The sequence below is a fragment of the Mastigoproctus giganteus genome, chromosome 5 (genome assembly GCF_048544385.1).
Source record: "Mastigoproctus giganteus isolate SK-2022 chromosome 5, ASM4854438v1, whole genome shotgun sequence".
NCBI classification, from domain to species: Eukaryota; Metazoa; Arthropoda; class Arachnida; order Uropygi; family Thelyphonidae; genus Mastigoproctus; species Mastigoproctus giganteus.
The window spans coordinates 6064661-6087849 of NC_143579.1; the positions used below are offsets into that span (position 1 = coordinate 6064661).

The 23189-nt window shown below is 38.2% G+C and overlaps 1 protein-coding gene across 1 annotated transcript in view; it reads left to right on the forward strand.

The window, feature by feature from the left end:
* LOC150085142 (uncharacterized) overlaps positions 1-21896 on the forward strand; it is a 67080-nt gene extending 45184 nt beyond the window's left edge. The window contains exons 5-6 of the mRNA XM_090373845.1: positions 2835-2977; positions 21169-21896. Coding sequence (XP_090229971.1) covers positions 2835-2977; positions 21169-21896 — 871 coding nt within the window. The remainder of the gene's footprint in view (positions 1-2834; positions 2978-21168) is intronic.
* The last annotated feature ends 1293 nt before the right edge of the window (positions 21897-23189 follow it).

The window sequence follows — 23189 nt, forward strand, 5'->3', positions numbered from 1 at the left end:
ATTTGTTTCAGTCTGGTAGTAATATAAAACTCCGATTACCCGGAATGGGACAAAAATGAAAAATTACAAAATAATGGGAAAAAATTATATCTATCATCTTTACAATTAATGCACTTGTTCAGTACTAATACTCTACTCTCCTCTACTTTTCTAAACCCTTTGAAAATTTGAACAACAATTGAAACATCACGATATATCACCGGATAATGCCGAAGCAGCTTTTGAGCCATAAAACCACAAAAGAAAAATATACATATATATATATTTATTTATTTATTTAAGAAGGCAGTCAGTCCCAGCCAGTTTTCCTGACAACTCCACAATCTACTGAAATACTGTACTACCACTAACTGATTATCATTCCTGGCACATGGGGGCGACCAGGGATCGTCTACCTGCTTATGGATGATATCAAATACAGTATCAATCGTCTGCCAGCGTACTGACAACGTCATACACAGATGAAAATATACACCACTATATTATCCCCAATTTGGACGGCATGTCAGTTCATCAGTCAATGAAACAGCTAATTCGTACTAAAGCTGATCATGAGTCTGCTGGCCTTGATTAGAGGATAATTCTTTCTCACGAGGAAATATTTAACTGTTTCACCTAACCACAAAAAGTGGTTATGTTTGAATTCACTACATAAAATCACAGTCAGGATAAGTCAAGGACAACAACACACGCAACTGATGTACCAAGTAGACCATCCGAACCAACATTTTCAAGACATAAAGCAACCATCAATTCATTATTCAACAGCCGCCATCACAAGTGGCAGGCTCGCCGTGGCGATCTAATCTCCACAGCAGCCCCCAGTTTCTTTGACACGAACCCAGCCCCCCAGAGACGGCAGGTGTGCTTCAAGAGTGACGAATTACAAATTCAAATTCAATTTCATAGTTAGCTTATCAGTTCATGCAGATTGCATACCACCGCACGAGGTTAGCGTTAGTAAAGGTATGTGATGCAAGAAAGCAAGCTTATATAACATCACCTCCAAAAAAAAAAAATAATAAATAAGTATTAAATGTTCCCGTTTCACCACTCTAAAAGTTTGTCTAGTTCATCCTTGAATTTATTTAAGCTCACCTCCAAAAAAAAAAAATAATAAATAAGTATTAAATGTTCCCGTTTCACCACTCTAAAAGTTTGTCTAGTTCATCCTTGAATTTATTTAAGCTTGTTCGCCAGTCGCAGACAAATTCCGATCTTCTGTCTAAATTACCACAAGACAGCATCCACTCACTTGTTCGAATGAAGTGCTACTCATGTTGCACACTAACCAAAGCAGGATCAGAGCCATTCATTCGTCAGGTAGCCCATAAGTGTGTAACCAGGAGTCAGAACTTTTCACCATCAGACTAACCATTGAAACGCCTATGCCCATTTCCAAAGAGCAAATCATACTGATCATCTGACAGGCAATGGTCATTACGCACATAATCTAAGATTCTCGCAGTTATCATCAGTTCCAAAACTTTTCCCAGTCGACTAAGCAACGCTATGGGGCGGTAGGATTCCACAGTATCTTTACATGTTGTTGGCGACTTCAAAAAGAAGCTTCAGTAATGGAAACAACAAGTGCTGGCGCTTAAATCCAGTCCCTCTAGCCAAATTTTAGCACGCTGAGCACTTCTTTCTTTTATGCAAATAATTTCTAGCTAAGCGTTTTAAGGTCCCAATTGCAGACTCTTGAGTAATTCGTGTATCTTTTTTAGTTCTGTTTACAGAACTGTCTTTAAAAAGCCATTTTGACAAAAAAAATTTAAAAAAAGTGTCTTTCGGTTTTCTTTAGTTTTGACATAGCTGATATCCTAATTCACCGATACTAGGGTATAGCTTAAAGGTTTGCATTTATCAAATCATTAATAAGAGGCTGAATTTCATTCTCCCATTTCCGTTTACTGTAAGTCTACAATCATTTTACTTACAAAAAATAAAATTAAACGATAGAAGGATCGAACGATTGATTCGGCATCGTTAGACACATAATACATGCCATGCGCCCTTGTATTACTGAACTCAGAATGCTTCTAATCCATATGTACCTGCGGAAATGTCCATTTATACTGTACTTTTGTTTTTCAAAATTTTGAGAGTTTCATTAAATTGTTGGCAGTATAAAATAAAAGTAATCGGTGACGAAAGAAATGAACGAACACACAGTACGACATTACAACTGACTTAATCTTACTAGTCTATTAATCTTACAATAAAAACATCATTCTTCCGAAAAATGATGAAAGAAATAAATAGGAACACACACTGAGCAGCACAGTTGGTAGTAGAGCCACCTTCGCACATCGGGTGCAGAAGACCTGAGTTCGAGTCTCGTCGATGACGAGAGCAATTTTAATGGGACCTTTTCACAACGTGGCTGAGTTAACCAGTCTCAGGAGAGGATAGCATGGTTTTTTCTCCCAAAAACTTGGGTTTTTCGACCACAGAACACACGCAATTAACGAACAATATACACGAGCGATATGGCCTTAGTCGATGATGCTCTCCTAAACCCAACAACAACACCGGAAAGAGGTTTGTCACACGCATCGGTAATATCATGTGCGTATCTTACTAGGCTATTGAGAATAAGACATTTTATTAATGAGCATTCCGTTTCGTAAAATTTCCCATTTAGAACAGTGGTGAAATTACCACGTGGCCAGGTCCGCGGAGGAGGGGGAGAGAATCCAAGGGTCTTTCGTACATCTCGCGGGAGCCCTGAATTTGTAATTCTTTACTCATTTCGATCTCTGCTATTAGGTTAAAAAGAAACCTGACAATGCATGTAAATATTTATAAAGCTTTGCTTTACCTGATTTCAGACGACCCTCCCCATCCGAGGACGAAATAACAATCTTGGATCCTGACTGCCTTGAGGAAGATGACGATGAAGAATTGGAGGTCGACATGAAAAGTGAACACACAGAAAAGGCCTTAAGGCTGGAGATCGAATGTACCCTACCAGGTAACTTCCACGTTCAGAACTTAAAAATATCTAAATTGTTGTAGCCTTGTGATTAAATTTTGTTGCTCAGAAATGTGCCGCTAGGAGATATTATGATTACTTAAAGTAGTACGTAATGCTTTGGGTTACTGGATATTTTCAGGTTATTACATCTCTTTTTATCGTTCAATATTTCTCTCCATCGTATACTCCCACTTTCAACTAGAACAAAATAATCTACTTATTTCACAGTTTCAAAGTTTATTTTAAAACTCTAAAAGACAAAGTATAACAAACATACCTCCCCTCTCTCTCTCGATGCTTGTTTGTTTGTTTCGGAATTTATTGGGCGCATCGGCAACTATGGTCATAGTGCGCCACACTCCCGATGCACAATTGGCATTATAATGTTATGGATCTTTTTGACGTTCTTTCTATGTTTCTTTCTGAGATCCGCTCTGCTTGGTAGCAATTATTTAAATAACCCCAGGGGGCTCACATCTGGTGAGCTTGGCACACCCAGGGTCCTGAGCTGGATATCATCATTCTTCTCTTTCTTGGTGATTCCTCTCTCTCTCTCTCTCTCTCTCTCTCTCTCTCTCTCTCTCTCTCTCTGTCTCTCTCTCTCTCTCTCAAGGTAACTTGGAAATTTTTTTTAGCTGGTCCAGCATAAACCACAGGCTTTCTTGCATTATATGGCTAGTAATAATAATATTCATGATATCCAAAAATTTCCAAGTTTACTTTTATTCATATTTTATTTAATATATTTTAATTATTTTCGGTTTTAATATGACATAACTATTCCTGATATTGGAAAAAGTTGATGATTCATAAAAAAAATATGACATGTTTCCAATCATCAGATGCCCAGTGTTTGTGCTCCCTACACTACTGCATCATTTTCCTTCACACTGCTACCTTCAAGAAAGAAAAAAAAAAAAAAAAAAAAAAAATCATCACGCATGTTCATAATTATGTCATAACCATCACAAAAACTACCACTTTAACATCAGGCGTTTCTATTACTTTATGCATAACCTGTGTATATATCATTAAAATATAGCATTAATATCATTAATTTGTTTCAGTCACTTCTCGATTGAAATAAATTATTGTTGAATTTAGTGTCGATTTTGCGTATTTGTTTCATTAAACATTTATAGAGCAGAATAATCTATATTCTGGTATTGAAAGATGAAAAAAGATCTCTCCATGATCACATCTAATTAGATCAGGTTCTATTACATCGGATTATGTTACTACTGGAATCAAATAGGAGCTCTCGGCGGTCCAATCCATGAATGTAACATTATTCTTACCAAAGTAAGCCATCAGATAATTTCATTAATATTGGGAGAACTCTTTATGAGGATGTTACGATGTCGTTCCTTCTGCAATGTACCACCATGAAACTCCATCGGTGCATCATCACTCTACCACTAAAACTACTAGGACCAACGTTAGCACATTGACAATTGCCCTGTACTTTATCGGATTTCATGGGTGATTCTTTGGGAACTCTGGAACTATTTTTTCCCGGTCAATACTACCAGCTGTTCGGTGGTCTCTTGTTCTTAAAATGTACTGTCCACTGGTTAATGTTCAACTTTGACTTGGCAACCTACCGCCAGCTGAGGAGCAGTCAGTAACTTTCGAAATAACTGTCGTAGCGGTGTCTCAGACTTTTAAATGCAATGGTGCATTGAAAAAGTATTAGCTACTTAGGCAGAATCATTGATAATGATATTTAATGTTCTGTTTATTAGTATTTGCAACATGAATCAAGGAAGCAAAACTTATATATAGCACTAGTCATCAAGATATCCATTTTATTTGCCTATTTCTGCTAATAATTTGTCCAAACCTTCAAGTTTATTCAAACTCTTCTGCAACAATAGGCAGAGGGTAGAAGTTTATTCCCGCATTCAATTATTCATTGGTTGAATGCAAATTTCTTTACGTTTGTTCTTCGACTATCCGTTTTTAATTTAAATTCATGTTTCTTATGTGTGTGTGTGTGTAGGTGGACGCGTGTCAGCTGAGAAAGAGGTAGATATGCCAGGATTAAGTAACATAAATGTTGATGGCATCCTTACTCTTGCTTAGAGAACACACATAAGGGGATATGAATTTTAAATTGAGGAAGGATGGTTGCAAGATCGATGTATGGAATTCTTCATCCAGTGGGTAGTTGTTTGTTGGAACAAATTTCCATCTGGTGTAATGGTAGTGTGTAGTTTGAATACATTCAAGGAAGAACTAAACTATTAGAGGGGGTTGGGTAGGTGAAATGGGAAGGTTTTTTTTCTTTTTTCTTTTTTTGTGGTTGATGCTGTATGCTTTCTTGCATCATTAGCTACTTCTAATACTAACGACAGCGAATTCTTCGTCCATCTATCTTTCCATCAGCACTCGTCAAATCGCAAAAAAATCCGAAATATATCCGCTTTGTTTATACTACATGCCCTAAATTTTGCATCAATACATATCATGTAAAGCGGGTTCATACCTGAAACAGGCCACTTTAGTTAATTCACCGTGTTGACCACCGGAACGTCATCATCCATAGTTGCGCGCACAGATAAATCGATTTTTGTATGCCAAGGGGCGGTCAGCATGCATAACAGGCATTTTTTGACTGCAAAAAATTATACTATGGTTAATTTGTTTTAAATTAAGCAATGATCAAGAGTTAATTTTTTTTTTTTTTAGTTGGTTAAAAACATTAGACAGTGGTTTTTTGGTTAATGCCACAAAAAAAAAAAAAAATAGACGATGGTTAGTCCACGTCTTGAGTACTGCATACAAGTCTGGAAGCCTGTATGCAGTACTCATAAAAGTTACCATAAACAAAATTAAAAAAAAAAAAAAAACAGAACAAAAAATCTCTGCAGAATATCAGGCAAGCACAACCGATCCCAAGTTCGTTTAATGTTAATGTGTTGGAGATAGCTTGATCAAACCGCACAAATTGTTGTTACGTTTAGAAGCTATTGTACACCAAATCGGAAATAACGTCAAGACATTTCGTGATTGTATGACTTGATAATGGCACCTTTAAATAAAAAAAAAACTGCCTCTAGATTTTTCATTTCATGCTTAAACAGCCTCTCAAAATATGGACTTTCAATATGGCTACTTAGGCGATTATTTCAACTCAACGCTTAAAATCAGAACTAGGCCGAAGGGATGTACTTATTTAAATACTACGAAGAACATACAGCGATTTAAAATAATTAAACGAACTTAAAATAAATAAAGTTATTTGAATCACGTGAACAGAAATTTCAATACTGCTGTAGCGTTTTAGAACTAACAAATTAAATGAGTAGGCACCAAAGCGTAGGATGTAGGACCCTATCGCCCACTCTAATGGGAACAATTAGCCTCATCAAAGCAGGTTCCGCAAACTTTGACAACACCTGCTCAGAGAAGTAATTTAGCTGCTTTACCTTCAGATAAAATTATTCAAAGACCCTTCAGAAAGAATCGTTTGTGAATGATATCAAATTATAACTTTGTTTAACGCCTAATACGCACCCACGCAGTTACTCTGCCTTCATTTATCAGCACTGGAAACCACATTCTCTTTTCTTTTCTTTCTTAACTGTACTTGCGACTATCCAGGAGTAAGCTTCTTAAGTACGGAAACATCAAAGGACTCAATTACCATAAACGGCGTTGTTATCCGGTATCCACGAAAGTGCGTGTTAATGTAAGCGAAAGAAAATTGTTTTGTTTAAATGCAACATTAGCATACTTTGGAGATCCGAGGGTCGGGGTAATGTGTATTAGTATTGTGCATACAGGGATATAAACCGTGCGTACCATAAAATGTTCAGTGTCGTTTAATATATGTACAAGAAATTTTCAATGGTTTAAGGAATATACAGTGGTGCTCAAAAAAATGCATCATTCGCAAAATTCACCGAATTTCTGTGAAATTTGGCAATAAAGCATATATGTTTTGCAGGTTGCCCTATTGCATTATCCATCTCCAGAAAATTCTCTTAAATAAATAAAAAATAAACTTTCTGTTTATACTCCGGGACGAAGACAGAGGAATTCACAATACAAGAAACAGCATCGTATTTAGCAGTCACGGGTTTGAACCCCGGTCACTCATAAGGCCCGTGTACTTATGTACCCGCGCGTCATGTGCCAGACATGATTGCATCACCCTAGTATAAATAGTGTGTCACGAGCCCAGTATTCTTTGCTATTGCAATGGCTAAGTTTTCACAATTAACGCCACATAGGAAATGTGTTGGTGCTGCGTTGAATGCAGAGGGATATTCTACGCATGAAATAGCTAAAATGATTCACTGTAATCAGTCAACAGTCGAATGTTTATTACGAAAGTTATCAGAAACTGGCAGTCTAAACAGAAAGAAAGGAAGTGGACGACCACGAATATGTTCTGCAGCGCAGGACAGATTTCTAGTCCTTCTGTGTGTCGGAAACAGAAGATTCTCATCGACAGATCCCAAAACAGCATGGGAGGAGGATACAGGGGTAAAGGCAAGTACTGCTACATATGTAGATGCCTTTTCTCAATGGGATTTGTGGCCCAAGAAAAAAGCCACTTTTGACCCGAAAAATGAAGCCCAGCGTCTAAAGTGAGCAAAAGAGCAAGTTAGTTTGTCTAAAGATCAATGTAATGCGCTATTTTCTCTCATGAATCAAAATTCAACTTGCATGGTTCGGAAGCCAGCAGACTGTTAGACGAAGAAGAGGAGAAGAATTTCATCCCGACTGTATCGTCTCGACAAATTATGATATTAGGGTACCCTGTAAATCATTACATCTACTCATATATTTATTTTGTCTGTAAATTGCGTGTGTTCTCTGGTCGATTCGCCTGTTTTCTAGACGAAAAAATCCCAATTTCTGGGGAAAAAACTTATTATCTACGCGTGAGACCGACTATCGTCTCGACAGTGAAACATTCTGCATCTCACATGATTGGTTTGGTTGTTTGGGATTTAATGGCGCATCAGCAACTAGAGCTATAATGCGCCAGGCATCTCAAATCATATGGGCTGTATTTCAAATAGAGGAGTTGGTAGTTTTTAATTTGTGAAGAGTACAGTGAATGCTGAAGTGTACAAGGACATTCTTGAGACAAAATTACTTTCCACAATTACAGATCACTATGGGGAAAAGTCGTCACGAAAAATCCGATTGTTGCCAATTACAGCATTTTTTAGGATAACTATATCCCCATATCATATCCCAGAGTCAAAACTGTATGTATTACGTCATAAAATTAGCAGGTTTTAAATTTATGGATCGCACTCTTGTTTAAACAGATGTAATTTATTTTGCTGTCTTTACTCTGCACAGGTGCAAAAAATGGTTGAAGGAAAAATAAATCAGTTTGCATAATAACTTTACTTGAGAACAGTCTAGACCTCAATCCAATTTAAAATTGTTGGATCAAAATAGGTGTTTTAGTAAATAAAAGAAACTAAAAACACTTGGCTGCAGGAGACATTAAACGTGTTTTCCAGAAATAGATTCAGAATCTTATTCAGTCGATGCCACGACGATGTGCAGCAGTCATCAAAGCAAGGGGTGGATCAACAAAATACTAGTGTGAATTTTGTTGTGTTTTTGGTTATATAGCTACCTGTCGTCCTGAGCAAAGTAATGGAAAAAATAAATCACTGCTTTAATAGACTTTTTGTTATTATATGAACTAAGTCTTATGCTGCTACTTTGAAGAAACGTAGCACTTATTTCATTGTATATTTTTCCATAAGGAGTAAAATAAATTTTTCTGCGATTAACAGTTTCATATGTGTATTCTTATTACTCGTTTACGTCCTTTTAGCTATTTCTAAAAGATTAGCTGCCTGTATAAAGACAAACAACCTAATAAACGAGATGATGAAATTTAGTTGAGCACCACTGTATGTATTTATTTTATTCATATGAGTATTCTTAATTTTGATACATTTTTGAACGTTGAAAAAATACTGTGAAACCAGTTCACGAACAAGCGCACTGTCTCTCGAAGACTTCTCCGAGGATGTCTATTCATCTCAATGAAAAATTAAATCAAGGCCGTTACCTGGTCATACTGCACGGAGTCACATATACTTCACACCCCCAACTTGATTTGCATTTGCCGGATCAACAGGATGGCTTGTAACAGGCATACAACCCAAAATTTACCTGAGAAAGTGTGTGTAGTAGGGTACCCATGACATAAGCTGTCTACATGCCCCCTTGATCATTTGGTATAGAATGTCAGAATCAACTCAATTGTGGACCCGTTTTCACTAATTACTCACCATACAATCTTCAATCGGATTGACTATATGCTTTCATCAATAGGGAGTAGGGAACCAGAATCAGTCCCTCCAACATCGAGAAAAGAAACCGTTTTGAAATTGTGGTTTAATTGGGTAGATTAGAAGTACTGTCTCTCCAGATCGGAAAGGAACCTTCAAAACTACAATGTATAAAAATTGTCCTTATGTTCGTTCTTTTCCAAGAGAACTGATCTAGACTTTCCTCGAATGGACAATAGCCTTATACACATGTTTCACAGAGTTCTCCTAGTTAGCTAATCTATTCAGATGGAGACTGTTAATAAAAGGAATATTAGACAAGTCCAATGTACCTTTAGTATCTGATAACCTTTAAAAATATTTGAAAGCTTACCTTTCTCATTTCTTTGAAGGCTATTAAAAATACTTAAGATCTCATGAATTAGGAGCTTTATTATATTCGATATTTAAGACAAGCCCCTCCTTTTTATATTAAAAATGATTGAAAACCCTATTGCTTCAAATTCCAACGATATAAAGACCTGTATATAAGGTCTTTGCCCTTTTATAAAAGGCATGCAAAAAAAAACCAAAAAAAAAAAAAACCCAATATCTAGGCCGAAGTTAACATGGAATTTTCGAGTAGTCTTTTTTGACGACTGGCTAACTTACAATACGTATATGAGAAGCTTTAAAGTTACGTAGTAGAAGGCGGGAGAGTGTTTACCCAAAAATGAGAGATTAGATATAGTCATCTCACATTTATAGAAACTCCATTATTATTATTATTATTAAATGCGTTTATTAAAAATAGCAAGTGTTTGCTTTCACCCCTTATACACAGCCGACCCGCTAGAAGGGTGTACAAAATGCAAGAATTGCAATTATATACAATATGAAGGGTGTACAAAAAGCAAAAATTACAATAATTTACAGTATTTACAATATAAGAAGAGTGTACAAAAATGCACGAATACAATTATTTACAATATTTACACAAGTGCGTATATTTACAATATTGTTTACAAATTCACTCATTGTCAAGATTATAGTTGGAGTAAGCTGTGCGCTTCTGAGATGCTCTTCACTCTGTACTGCTTGCTTTCGGAGTATTTCACAGGGTCTATTGTCAATGAATTGAAAAGGTTCACTGTGTTATTTGGGAAGAAATTCTTCAGACAGCACAGGTTGCACAGTATTTTTTTTTTTTTTGTAAGTAGTTATTTACAAAATTATATTTTGTAAGTAGCTTATAGACCTAGTAAGGATCGTTAGTTTATTCCGAATTGAGACAGGGAGATTTGAAAGTTAATTAATACTTAAGTGTCCATAGATTACCGTTTGTAACTTCCCGCCTTTGTCTTTGTCATACGATCGTTATATATCGAACCTAGTTAGCGTTAGTATGGTATAGGTTATAATATTTTCAGCAATCGGTAAAATCTATTAAACTTGTTGAACTTCGTTCGCATTTAAATTGCACTTTTAACTAAATACATATACCGACTTAGATTACAAACGTAACAAAATTAATTAATACATAACTGATACGGAAGTTATATAAAGGAAACTCGGAGATAATTAATACTCGACACTAAAAAATATATATCCCGTTATAACTGTGTTGGGAGATAATTTAGGGTTATAAACTGAAATTGAAATTTTATTTAAATTAAAAGAAACATGACTCAGACCAGAGCAGCAAAACAAAAGACTCAAGCTAAAGGAAGTGCTGTGGCTCAGAGGAGAACTGAGGGGGGCAGTTGCCTTCTGAATCACAGCCTTCTAAAATGCACAGCTTGCATGATGTTTGTGGAGCATTCAGCTACGGGACATGATATTGCCATGGGGAATGACTTTGTGTGTGCGCGATGCAAGGAGTGTATCGAAATCAGGCAACAACTCAGCGTTCTTATGGGCCTATATGAGAGCTTGAAGGACAGGGTGGAAGCCCTCGAGGGAACTAAATTGAGGGGCCCATCAAGCTCTCAGCTGCCCACATCAACGCTAGAGCTTGCACTTGGTCGTCGCGCAACACAGCGGCAACCCCCAAGGCAGAATGCGCTGGTCCCAAAGGAACTAGTAGTTGTTGGTGACTCTATTGTCAGGGAAACGGGAAACATGCTTTGTAAAAAGGATAGGTGGAACAGGACCAGGGTATGTCTGCCAGGGGCAAAGGTTGATGACGTTGTAGAGCAGATATCATCTTTTAAGGCTACAAAAGGTGATATAGTTGTGCACGTTGGCACTAATGATATCAAGAGTAGGAGACCGGCAGAATTGCTTAACAAGTACAGGTCACTGTTGCAAAAAGCCGTGAAATAGGGTTGAATTTGAAAGTGTCTGCAATTCTGCCCAGACACGATAGGAGGGAGTATATGATGAGAGCCTTGTCGATCAATTCGGCCCTGGAAAGATTGTGCAAGGCTCAAGGGGTAGAATTTTTTTCAGCCTGGACTGTACTTGTTAACAGGAGAGATTGCTTCTACAGGGATGGGATACACTTAAATAGAAAGGGTGCAAGAATATTTGCTGATGCTATCGAGGCAGTGTTAGGTGGGTCGGAAAACTGCTAGCTTGGGGGGGAGAGACAAAGACGAATAAATTAACAGTAGCCACTGGCAGAGGTGAAAGAGACTCTTGCACTACTTCTATTGGAATGAGCAGAAGCCTGAAAAACAAAATGCAGGATATTTCCGAGACTGCCGGGAGTCATTGCGGTACAAGTAAACACATGGGTTGTGTTAGGGTAGTTAAGAATAGAAATAGGTGCATGTATACTTGCGTGTACGCCAATGCTAGGAGTTTAGTAAATAAATTTGATGAATTTGAGGTATTGCTCAAAACATCAAAGGCAGATATTGTTGGGATATCAGAGACGTGGTGTCACACAGATATAAGGAATGCAGAACTGGAATTTGGGGAGTACAACGTCTACAGAAAGGATAGACTGGATAGGAAGGGAGGAGGGGTTATGCTATTAGTTAAGAAATACATAAAATCCAAGGAAGTGAAGCCAGTGGACATCGCTGGACAGTGCAGTGTCGAGTCAGTTTGGTGTGACATAAGCATTGGGAGATCAAAATTGAGAGTAGGAGTGTGCTATAGGCCTAATGACTCTGAGGAGTATAATAAGATACTGTACACGGAAATAGAGTGGGCCAGTAAATCAGAGAGTCTTGTAATGGGGGATTTTAATTTCCCAGATATTGACTGGAATTTGGAGGCTGGTCACTCACACACTAGCAAGGCTTTTGTGGATTTATTGGATGATTGTTTTCTACATCAGCATGTTCAGGAGGCAACTAGAGGGAAGAATACTCTTGATTTGATTATCAGCAGTGATTCTTCATGCATTAAGAATCTGCAGATAAATGAACCACTAGGTGGCAGTGATCACAGTGTGCTGAAGTGGGATTTACTCAAAGAGGTAACTACCATTAGGGGTAAAGGGAAGGGTTATTGCTTTCGTAAAGGCGACTACGATGGACTGAGACAGTATTTAAATTCTATACAGTGGGACCAACTGATAATGTTACCAACAGCAAATGCAAAATGGGAAGCATTCAAAGAACTTATCTTGGAAGCTACTAGGCTATAATACCAACTAAGAAATATTGTTCAAGGTTTAGGCCTAAATGGATGTCAGATGAACTGATGAGGCATAGGGCAGAGAAGAAACATGCATGGGATACATACAAATTAACACATGACACAGAAGCCTATGACAGATACAAGTTGATCTGTAACCAAGTTACAAAGGAGGTTAGGCAGGCGAAGGCAGATTACGAAAAATCTTTGGCAAGGGATGCAAAGAAAAACAGCAAAGACTTCTTTACTTATGTAAATTCTAGAAGGAAGGGGATGAATTAGATTGGTCCACTTGATATCGATGGGTCAACTGTTGATGATCCTGCTCAGGTAGCTAACAAACTAAATGAATATTTTGCATCGACATTCACACATGAGGAGTTACTTAGCGAGGGAAAAGCCAGAGGTGTATTCAACTCTAGCAGAAAGCTAGAGAACTTGTAATAACTGAGAGTAAAGTGGAGGAGAAATTGTTGAAGATAAACACAAGAAAGGCACCCGGGGTGGATGGGATCTATCAAGTTATATTAAAGGAGACAGCAAAGGAAGTAAGCAAACCCTTAGCCATAATTATGAGAGCTTCTTTGGACTCAGGGGAGGTACCCACAGACTGGAGATGTGCAAATGTCACCCCAATTCACAAAGGAGGACCAAAGGCTGACACAAGTAATTATACCTATGAGTTTAACTTCTGTTCCAGGAAAATTAATGGAGGCACTAGTTAGAGAAGCACTGCAGGATCATTAGCATTAGCATTAGTAGAGGCATTTGATGCAAGAAAGCAAGCTTATGCAGCATCAGCCAAAAAAAAAAAAAAAAAAAAACCCACTTCCACTGCACCCCTCTGTTCGTTCAAAATACCTGTCCAGCTGAGCCTTAAACTTATTTAGGCTATCAACCTCCATTACAAGGGATGGAAGTCTGTTCCACCAACCAACCACCCTCTGGCTAAAGGCAAATTTCCGCACGTCTACCCTACATCTGTCTTTCCTCAATTTGAATTTATGCCCTATCAGGTGAGTTTTCTGAGCTAGAGGAAGAATCCCATCAGCATTGAGCATGCTCAAACCATTCAAGGCTTTATATACCTCTATCAGATCACCTCGCTGGTGCCTAGTCTCCAGACACTGTAATTTGCAAAACTTAAGCCTTTCTTCGTAAGAGCACCCCTTTGTTCCATTCACTAATCTTGTTGCCCTTCTCTGTACTCGTTCCAGCAGCTCTACATCCTTCTTGAAATGAGGCCACCAGACCTGTATACAGTACTCTAGGTGTGGCCTGACCATTGCCTTATACAAGGGAATAATCACCTCCTTATCCCTGCTAGAAAAATTCCTGTATATCATTGACAATACTCCATGAGCTACTCTTGCAGCCCGTCTGCACTGCTCAGAGAACTTGATATCTGCCTGCACAACCACCCCCAAGTCATTTTCATTCTCTACCACTGTCAGTGTAGTACCACAGAATTGATACGTTGCTCTGGGGTTGCTGTTTCCCATGTGTAGTACTTTACATTTGTTAATGTTAAACTTCATTTGCCACCTCTCAGCCCATCTGCTCAACCTTTCCAGATCCTGTTGCAGCAGCATAGTGTCAGTAGTGTCCTTGACAACCCTGCCAACTTTCGTATCGTCTGCAAACTTGGACATTAAGCTTGATATACCATCATCAATATCATTTATAAATACAGAAAACAATAATGGACCCAACACTGAGCCTTGAGGGATTCCACTAATAACATTAGTCCACGATGAGCAGTGTCCATTCATTACCACTCTCTGTCTTCTCCCCCTCAACCACCCCTTTATCCATAACAGCAATTTGCCTCCTATGTCACACTGCTCCAAATTGTGTAGCAGTCTTCCACGTGCAACTGTATCAAAAGCCTTTCTAAGATCCAAGTATATAATATCAAAGTTATTCCCTGCATCCAGTTCTTTTGTGACTGCATCATAGTATCCAATCAAATTGGTCAGGCAAGACTTCCCCGTAACAAAACCATGCTGTGTCCGAGCTATAACTGAAGTCTTGTCTAAATGATCCTGCAGTGCTTCTTTAACCAGTGCCTCCATTAATTTTCCTGGAACCGAAGTTAAGCTCACAGGTCTATAATTACTTGTGTCAGCCTTTGATCCTCCTTTGTGAATTGGGGTCACATTTGCACATTTCCAGTCTATGGGTACCTCCCCTGAGTCCAAGGAAGCTCTCATAATTATGGCTAAGGGTTTGCTTACTTCCTCTGCTGCCTCCTTTAATATAACTGGATAGATCCCATCCACCCCGGGTGCCTTTCTTGTGTTTATCTTCAACAGTTTCTCCTCCACTTTACTCCCAGTTATTTCAAGATTCTGTAGCTTACTGCTAGAGTTGAATACACCTCTGGCATTGCCCTCGCTGAATAACTCCTCATGTGTGAATGTCGATGCAAAATATTGATTTAGTTTGTTAGCTACCTGAGCAGGATCATCAACAGTTGACCCATCGATATCAAGTGAACCAATCTGATTCATCCCCTTCCTTCTAGACTTTACATAAGTAAAAAAGTCTTTGCTGTTTTTCTTTGCATCCCTTGCCAAGGATTTCTCGTAATCTGCCTTCGCCTGCCTAACCTCCTTTGTAACTTGGTTGCATATCAACTTGTATCTATCATAGGCTTCTGTGTCCCATGCATTTTTCTTCTCTTCCATATGCCTCATTAGTTCATCTGACATCCATTTTGGCCTAAACCTTGAACAATATTCTTAGTTGGTATGTAAAGCCTAGTAGCTTCCAAGATAAGTTCTTTGAATGCTTCCCATTTTGAATTTGCTGTTGGTAACATCATCAGTTGGTCCCACTGTATAGAATTTAAATACTGTCTCAGTCCATCGTAGTCGCCTTTACGGAAGCAATAACCCTTCCCTTTACCCCTAATGGTAGTTACCTCTTTCAGTAAATCCCACTTCAGCACACTGTGATCACTGCCACCTAGTGGTTCATTTATCTGCAGATTCTTAATGCATGAAGAATCACTGCTGATAATCAAATCAAGAGTATTATTCCCTCTAGTTGCCTTCCGAACATGCTCATGTAGAAAACAATCATCCAATAAATCCACAAAAGCGCTGCTAGTGTGTGAGTGACCAGCCCCCAAATTCCAGTCAATATCTGGGAAATTAAAATCTCCCATTATAAGACTCTCTGATTTACTGGCCCGCTCTATATCCGTGTACAGTATCTTATTATACTCATCAGAGTCATTAGGCCTATAGCACACTCCTACTCTCAATTTTGATCTCCCAATGCTTATGTCACACCAAACTGACTCAACACTGCACTGTCCAGCGATGTCGACTGGCTTCACTTCCTTGGTTTTTATGTGTTTCTTAACTAATATCAAAACCCCTCCCCCTTCCTATCCTTTCTGTAGACGTTGTACTCCCCAAATTGCAGTTCTGCTTCCCTTATATCTGTGTGACACCACGTCTCTGATATCCCAACAATATCTGCCTTTGATGTTTTGAGCAATACCTCAAATTCATCAAATTTATTTACTAAACTCCTAGCATTGGTGTACACGCAAGTATACCTGCACCTGTTTCTATTCTTAGCTACCCTAACACAACCAATGTGTTTACTTGTACCGCAATGGCTCCCAGCCCTCTCTGAAATATCATGCATCTTGTTTTTCAGGCTTGTGCTCATTCTAATAGAAGTAGTGCAAGAATCTCTTTCACCTCTGCCAGTGGCTACTGTCAATCTATTGGTCTTTGTCTCCCTCCAAGGTAGCAGTTTTCCGACCCACCTAACACTGCCTCGATAGCATCAGCAAATATTCTTGCACGCTTTCTATTTAAGTGTATCCCATCCCTGTAGAAGCAATCTCTCCTGTTAACAAGTACAGTCCAGACTGAAAAAAATTCTACCCCTTGAGCCTTGCACAATCTTTCCAGGGCCGAATTGATCGACAAGGCTCTCATCATATACTCCCTCCTATCGTGTCTGGGCAGAATTGCAGACACTTTCAATTTCAACCCTAATTCTCGGCTTTTGTTTAACGGTGACCTGTACTTGTTAAGTAATTCTGCCGGTCTCCTATTCTTAATATCATTAGTGCCAACGTGTACAACTATATCACCTTTTGTGCCCTTAAAAGATGATATTCGCTCTACAACGTCATCAACCTTTGGCCCTGGCAGACATACCCTGATCCTGTTACACGTATCCTTTTTACAAAGCATGTTCCCCATTTCCCTGACAATAGAGTCACCAACAACTACTAGTTCCTTCGGGATCAGCGCATTCTGCCTTGGGGGTTTCCTCTGTGTCACGTGATGCCCAAGTGCAAGCTCTGGCGTTGATGTGGGCAGCTGAGAGCTTGATGGGCCCCTCTATTTAGTTTCTTCGAGGGCATCCACCCTGTCCTTCAAGCTCTCATATAGGTCCACAAGAACGCCGAGTTGTTGCCTGATATCGATACACTCCTTGAATCGCGCACACGCAAAGACATCCCCCATGGCAGTATCATGTCCCGTACCCGATTGCTCCGCAAACATCAAGCAAACAGTGCATTTTATAAGGCTGTGAGTCAGAGGACAACTGCCCCCCCTCAGTTCTGCTCTGAGCCACAGCACTTCCATTAGCTTGAGCCTTTTGCTTTGCTGCTCTGCTCTGAGTCATGATTATATTAATTTATTAATTAATTATAATTAATTATGTTATGTTATTAATTATGTTAAATATAATTAATTATATTACGTTTGTAATCTAAGTCGTTATATGTATTTATTTAAAAGTACAATTTAACTGCTAATGAAGTTCAAATAACGCTATCTAGTACGGTATATAACTATAGTATTACAAAGGCGGAAAGTTACGAACCGTAAATCTACGGACACTTAAGTATTAATTAACTTTCAAATCTCGCTGTCTCAATTCAGAATAAACTAACGATCCTTACTAGGTCTAATAGCTACTTACAGAAATAATTCGATGTTAAAATTATTCAATCAAGCGGCTAAAATGCTAAAGAACTTCTCGTTCAGCGGAATTGCAAACACGTGGAAACCCTTACCTATACTTTTATGCAATTACAAGGCCGAGTAAGAATAAATACACCAAATTAATCAGAAAATCACAAAATAATGTTATACTACTAAATTTAAATCAAAAGTTTTAGAAAAACAATAATTTCAAATCAATAAATAAGAAAAATCCACTTAGCGGCTTTGAACACGACCGTCTCCTAGTAGCCTCGTCAGCAGATATTTTGAACGAACAGAGGGGTGATGTGGAAGTGGTTTTTTTTTTTTTTTTTTGGCTGATGCTGCATAAGCTTGCTTTCTTGAATGAAATGCGTCTACTAATGCCAATGCTAACTAATGTATAGAATGCAACGGTAGGTAGGGACTGTCATTACTGCGTCCAGCACGTGGAGTAGAGATAAGTCCTCGAAGACTGGGGGCATCAATCACACCGGTAAGCATCTGAGAAAGAAGAAGAATATTCCTGGATGCAACGTGAACTCTCCAGGGAGTAATATTTAAGTTGGTATATAAAACAGCCCTGGAGATGGTGAAAGCATTGCCCGTGACCCAGTACTCGACTACGAGGAATCTATTTATATACGACGTCGGGGTAGAAGACCATGTAATCTCATATATAAGGTTTCTGAAACTAATTTTGTAATAATATAATGCTATACGCTGAGTTAGCTTTGCCTTAGCAACACTACCTAATACCTCGTGGACCATGTTTTGTCCATCATAAGCTGTTGCAGGGTATTATTGAGTAGTGCTATTTGCACAATGCGTTAAATGAAATGCATAAAGAATAAAGAAAAAATAAATTAATTGAAATGAATGTGAATGGCATTCTTCCTCTTGCTGAGACTACACACATGGGGCATAAATTCAAACCTTCAAGGAAGCATCTTTCGCTAAACACTTCTCCAAAACAACCTTCAACAGAAAATAAGCAGGTACTTTTAATAAACAGTACATCAATATATTCAGACTAAATTTTCTCCAATGAATCAAAAAAGTCAAAAGGATCTTCAATATGGCACAGAGCAGGGAAGGGGCAACAACCACACAACCAAAGAAGTTCAGACTACCATACTTCAGAACAGTACTGGCAAGAATAAACAGTGATCCCAAGCAACAGATGATCTCAACAGCTCCAATCTTAGAAGCAGATCCAAATATTTCCCAGAAGCATCTTCCATAAACAAGCTCAGTAATCTCAACCAACCAATCATCCCTTCAATGTCACAATAAACTGTCCCGAGGTCCAGTGTGCTCTGTAAATCTTATTCATCAATATCTGGTATCCAGAGTTGTACATATTTTCAATTCATTTCACTGTTCATGTTTCAATCCATGCTTGTGTTTTAGTAAGACTGTAAAAGTAAGATAATTAATTTTACTTTTGATTAAAATTAAGCTCTCAAAAAACCTTTAAATAGTTTGCCGCCATTATCAGAAAATTAAAATTTTCTGATATTTATTTTAAAAAATTTACTTTCTAAATAAATTTTCTCTTCACTCTGATAATGTTAATAACAATAATCTACCAGTTGTATCTTTTAGCATAGACAAATACCCCATTGTAACTGATCACTTCACAGCTGTTTTATACACCGATGAGCCAAAACATTACGACCAGCGAGTCGTTATGCAAATCGAAGCAACTGCAGGTGAACTACGGTGCATGCGCGGGTCAGGACACAGTATAAAAAACAACTGATACTGAGCTCTGTTATTCAGTGTTACTCTTGTTCTTCACATAGAAAAGGCAGCGGACTTAAGCGAGTTTGAAAAGACCAAATTTTAATGGCCAGACAACTGGGTCAGAGCATATCGGAAACAGCATGGCAGGTGGGATGCTCACGGTCAGCTGTGGTTAGTACCTACCGAAAGTGGTCCGAGAAGGGGGAACCCACAAACTGCTGACGAGGTGGTGGGCAACCACGGCTCATTGATGCTCAAGGTGAGTGAAGGCTCCCCTGGATGGTATGTGGCAACAGAAGGGCGACTGGCACAACTTGCCTGTAATTGGAATGCTGGTGATGAGATTACTGTGTCACAACGCACAGTACATCGGATCCTATTGAAAATGGGGCTGCGTAGCTGCAGGCCATTCCAAGTGCCCATGCTAACCACGGTTCACCGGTGACAGTGCCTACAATGGGCAGGCAAGCATCGAAACTGGACCATGAGTGATTGGAAGGTCATCTGGTCCGATGAATGTTGCATCATGTGGATGGCCAGGTATGTATGCGTTGTTTACCTGGGGAAGTGATGGTGCCTGGATGCACCATGGGACGAAAACAAGCTGGTAGCAGTATCATACTTTGGCCGTTGTTCTGCTGGGACACCCTGGGTCCAGTCATCCATATGCACAGAACTTTGATGTCTACCATCTACCTAAACATCACTGCTGACCAGGTACACCCTTTCATGGAAACATCTTCCAGCAGGATAATGTGCCATTCCACACCACCTGGATTGCTCGAGACTAGTTCGCGGAACATGAGGAAGACTTCCAGGTATTGCTCTGGCCTCCAAATTCCCCAGACATCAATCCCATTGAGCATCTGTGGTTTGTGTTGGAACAGCAACTCTGATCTGCAGCGCCTCAACCACGGACTTTACAGAAGTTAAAGGATATGCTGGTTACGTGTTGGTACCACAAGACACATTTAGAAATCTTGTAGCATCCATGCCTCGCCGGATATGAGCTGTTTTGGCTGCACATGGAGGACCAACATCATATTAGATAGGTTGTCATAATGTTTTGGCTCATCGGTGTATTTCCTTATAATACCTATAAACCCCCTTGTTCAGAAATGTTGCCTCACTTGAAGATCCCATTCAGGGATGTCCCCACTTAATTTGATAATTAGAACTGTTTACTCAAGAATGTTAAAAAATTTATTCTGACTAAATAAATTTAATTTTATCAAAGGTGAAAGGGTTCATTCTTCAAATTACTAAAATAACTTCTTTTACAATTCTAGATGGTTGGATTTGTAATTGCCATCTCATTAAGGTACTGTGAATAAAACAATTTATGTTTCAGTAAATGTTCAGTTTAGATAATTACCATTTAACACCAGAAATGAAGCCTTGATACATCCTGGATGAAATAATGGAGCAAGCAAATTTAGTGCCAGATTTAAAATATCAGCACAGCACAATAAACACAAAACTTGTAATATATTACAAATTTTGTGTTTGGGGCGCGTTCGTTCTCTCTCTCCACTCATTTTACTTTATTTTATATCCATATCTGAATATAGAAATATTTATGTATTTTCATTTCTTGAATGTTTTAAAAGACAATTTTCTTTTATAGAAACAGCAAATGTAGAAGTTGTTGCTACAAGTCAAACCACTCAGCAGGCTTCTGTGGGTGTTTTAAAAGATGCAAGTCCAAAGTGTATTATCAAGAAGGAAAGCTGCACAACTCCAAAATGTGAAAACAATTTTGCAAAATTATCTTCTGTTCATACATCAGTCAGTGATGCAATGAGTAAAACATTATCATCATCTATCAGCAACATCCTCAGCTCCAAGCAATCTACCACCACATCCACCATACTGTCAAACCAAAAGGTTGATGCAAATGCAGAAATAAAACTAACTATGGGAACAAGCAGTGATCTAAAATGCCTTACTCCATCATGTTCTACGTCACTTCCCCTATGTTCGTGTCCACGCTTTTACCCATCTCCACAAAATACCTGTGATATACACCACACGAGAGAGCCTGGAACAATGGTTCAACCTTCAGATTATATTCATCCTCAAATGCCACTGTTGTCTGATTTTACTGCTGACATTGGTTACCAGAACTTAACATTACAATGTCAAGGAATTCCAGCAAACTTGAAACTAACTTCTTCAGGAACCCTTCCAATACGACCACACCCTATAGTGAAAGTGCCAACGATCTACCCACCAAATATTCCTGGTACTCATTTTCACACTAGCACATCTAGCATCCCCTACACAGTTGAAGATGCAGAAATACTTTTGGTAGATAAACCAAGCCATCAGTTTCTTCCATATCCTTATCGATGATCTCAAAGACAACTGATCTGAATACAGAATGGGTAACACACTGAAGCAAGAAGTAAAACAACAACTTACCATCTGAGGTAGTAAATGTTTATGTGGTCAACAATTGGAAGAAAATATATATCTTCTTATATATACTTTGTTTTATACATATCCAGCTTAATGAAAAATACTTGAAGAGAAAATGCATTATGCATAAAAAACATGTCTGGAAAAATTAGAATGAATTACATTCCCACCAAATAATAAACATTAAATAAGAACCTGAGAGACTACTCAGGAAATGCTCCAAAATGCATGCTCTCATGAATCAGGAGTATTATTCCATCTTGATAATGTGTGCATCTTAACAAACAGAAAATCATACCATGCATCTCAAAATATCATAACCAAACAAGGAGCACACAAAAAGAGAGAGAGGGGGGGAAAAAAAAACTCAGGAAATTGATCACAAATATCTACTTATATTACGTAATTGAGATATTGGATTAATTCAAATTACAAATTTTTGCAAAACATACTGCAAGAAAAATAATCTCCATAACAGGACAACTGAAACAAGTATTCATGTAAAGTAAAATGTTAAAAGAAAAACTGCTTCAGATATAAATTATACATATATGTATAACTTACAAGTTATATCTCAGACTGATGAATATAAAAATTGTTTGCCATTTCCAAAGTTTATTTGTTAATTTTGCTGTTCAATTGAAACAAAAATGGAATAAATTAATTGTTTAACAGTAATAAATTATTACCATGCTACCTTGCAATTAAAATTTGGTAATGTCACTGAATAAATTATTTAAAAAAATAGTGTTTTGTCCCAGCATCTTGCAAATAAATTTTAAAATTCTAGTATGTCAACTATGAAAATCTTTTTTTCATCTGACTTGGACATTAACATTACCATGTCTTTAAACAAGTAACTGTTAATATGGGGTTGTCCAAGGGTAATGGGTGAAAGAAAGAGATGGATAACACAAAACTTGATTGGTGATTTATCAAATACAGTATTATCATAATCCCAATGTATAAAACAAATGTAAGACCACAATTGGAATATTGTGTCCAAGTATGGAGACCTCAATTGAAAAAAAGACACTGAGCTTCTCGAAAGGGCCCAGAGATGGAAAACTGGCATCAGGACAACTGTACAAGGAAAGATCCCAATTATGTGGCTACAGAGCTTGGTAACTACATACCTTAGAGGAGACCTGATTGAGGTTTATAAGGTTCTGAGAGTGTTTATTAAAATAATGGTGGATTTTTCACTGTTATAAAGAATTCCAGAAC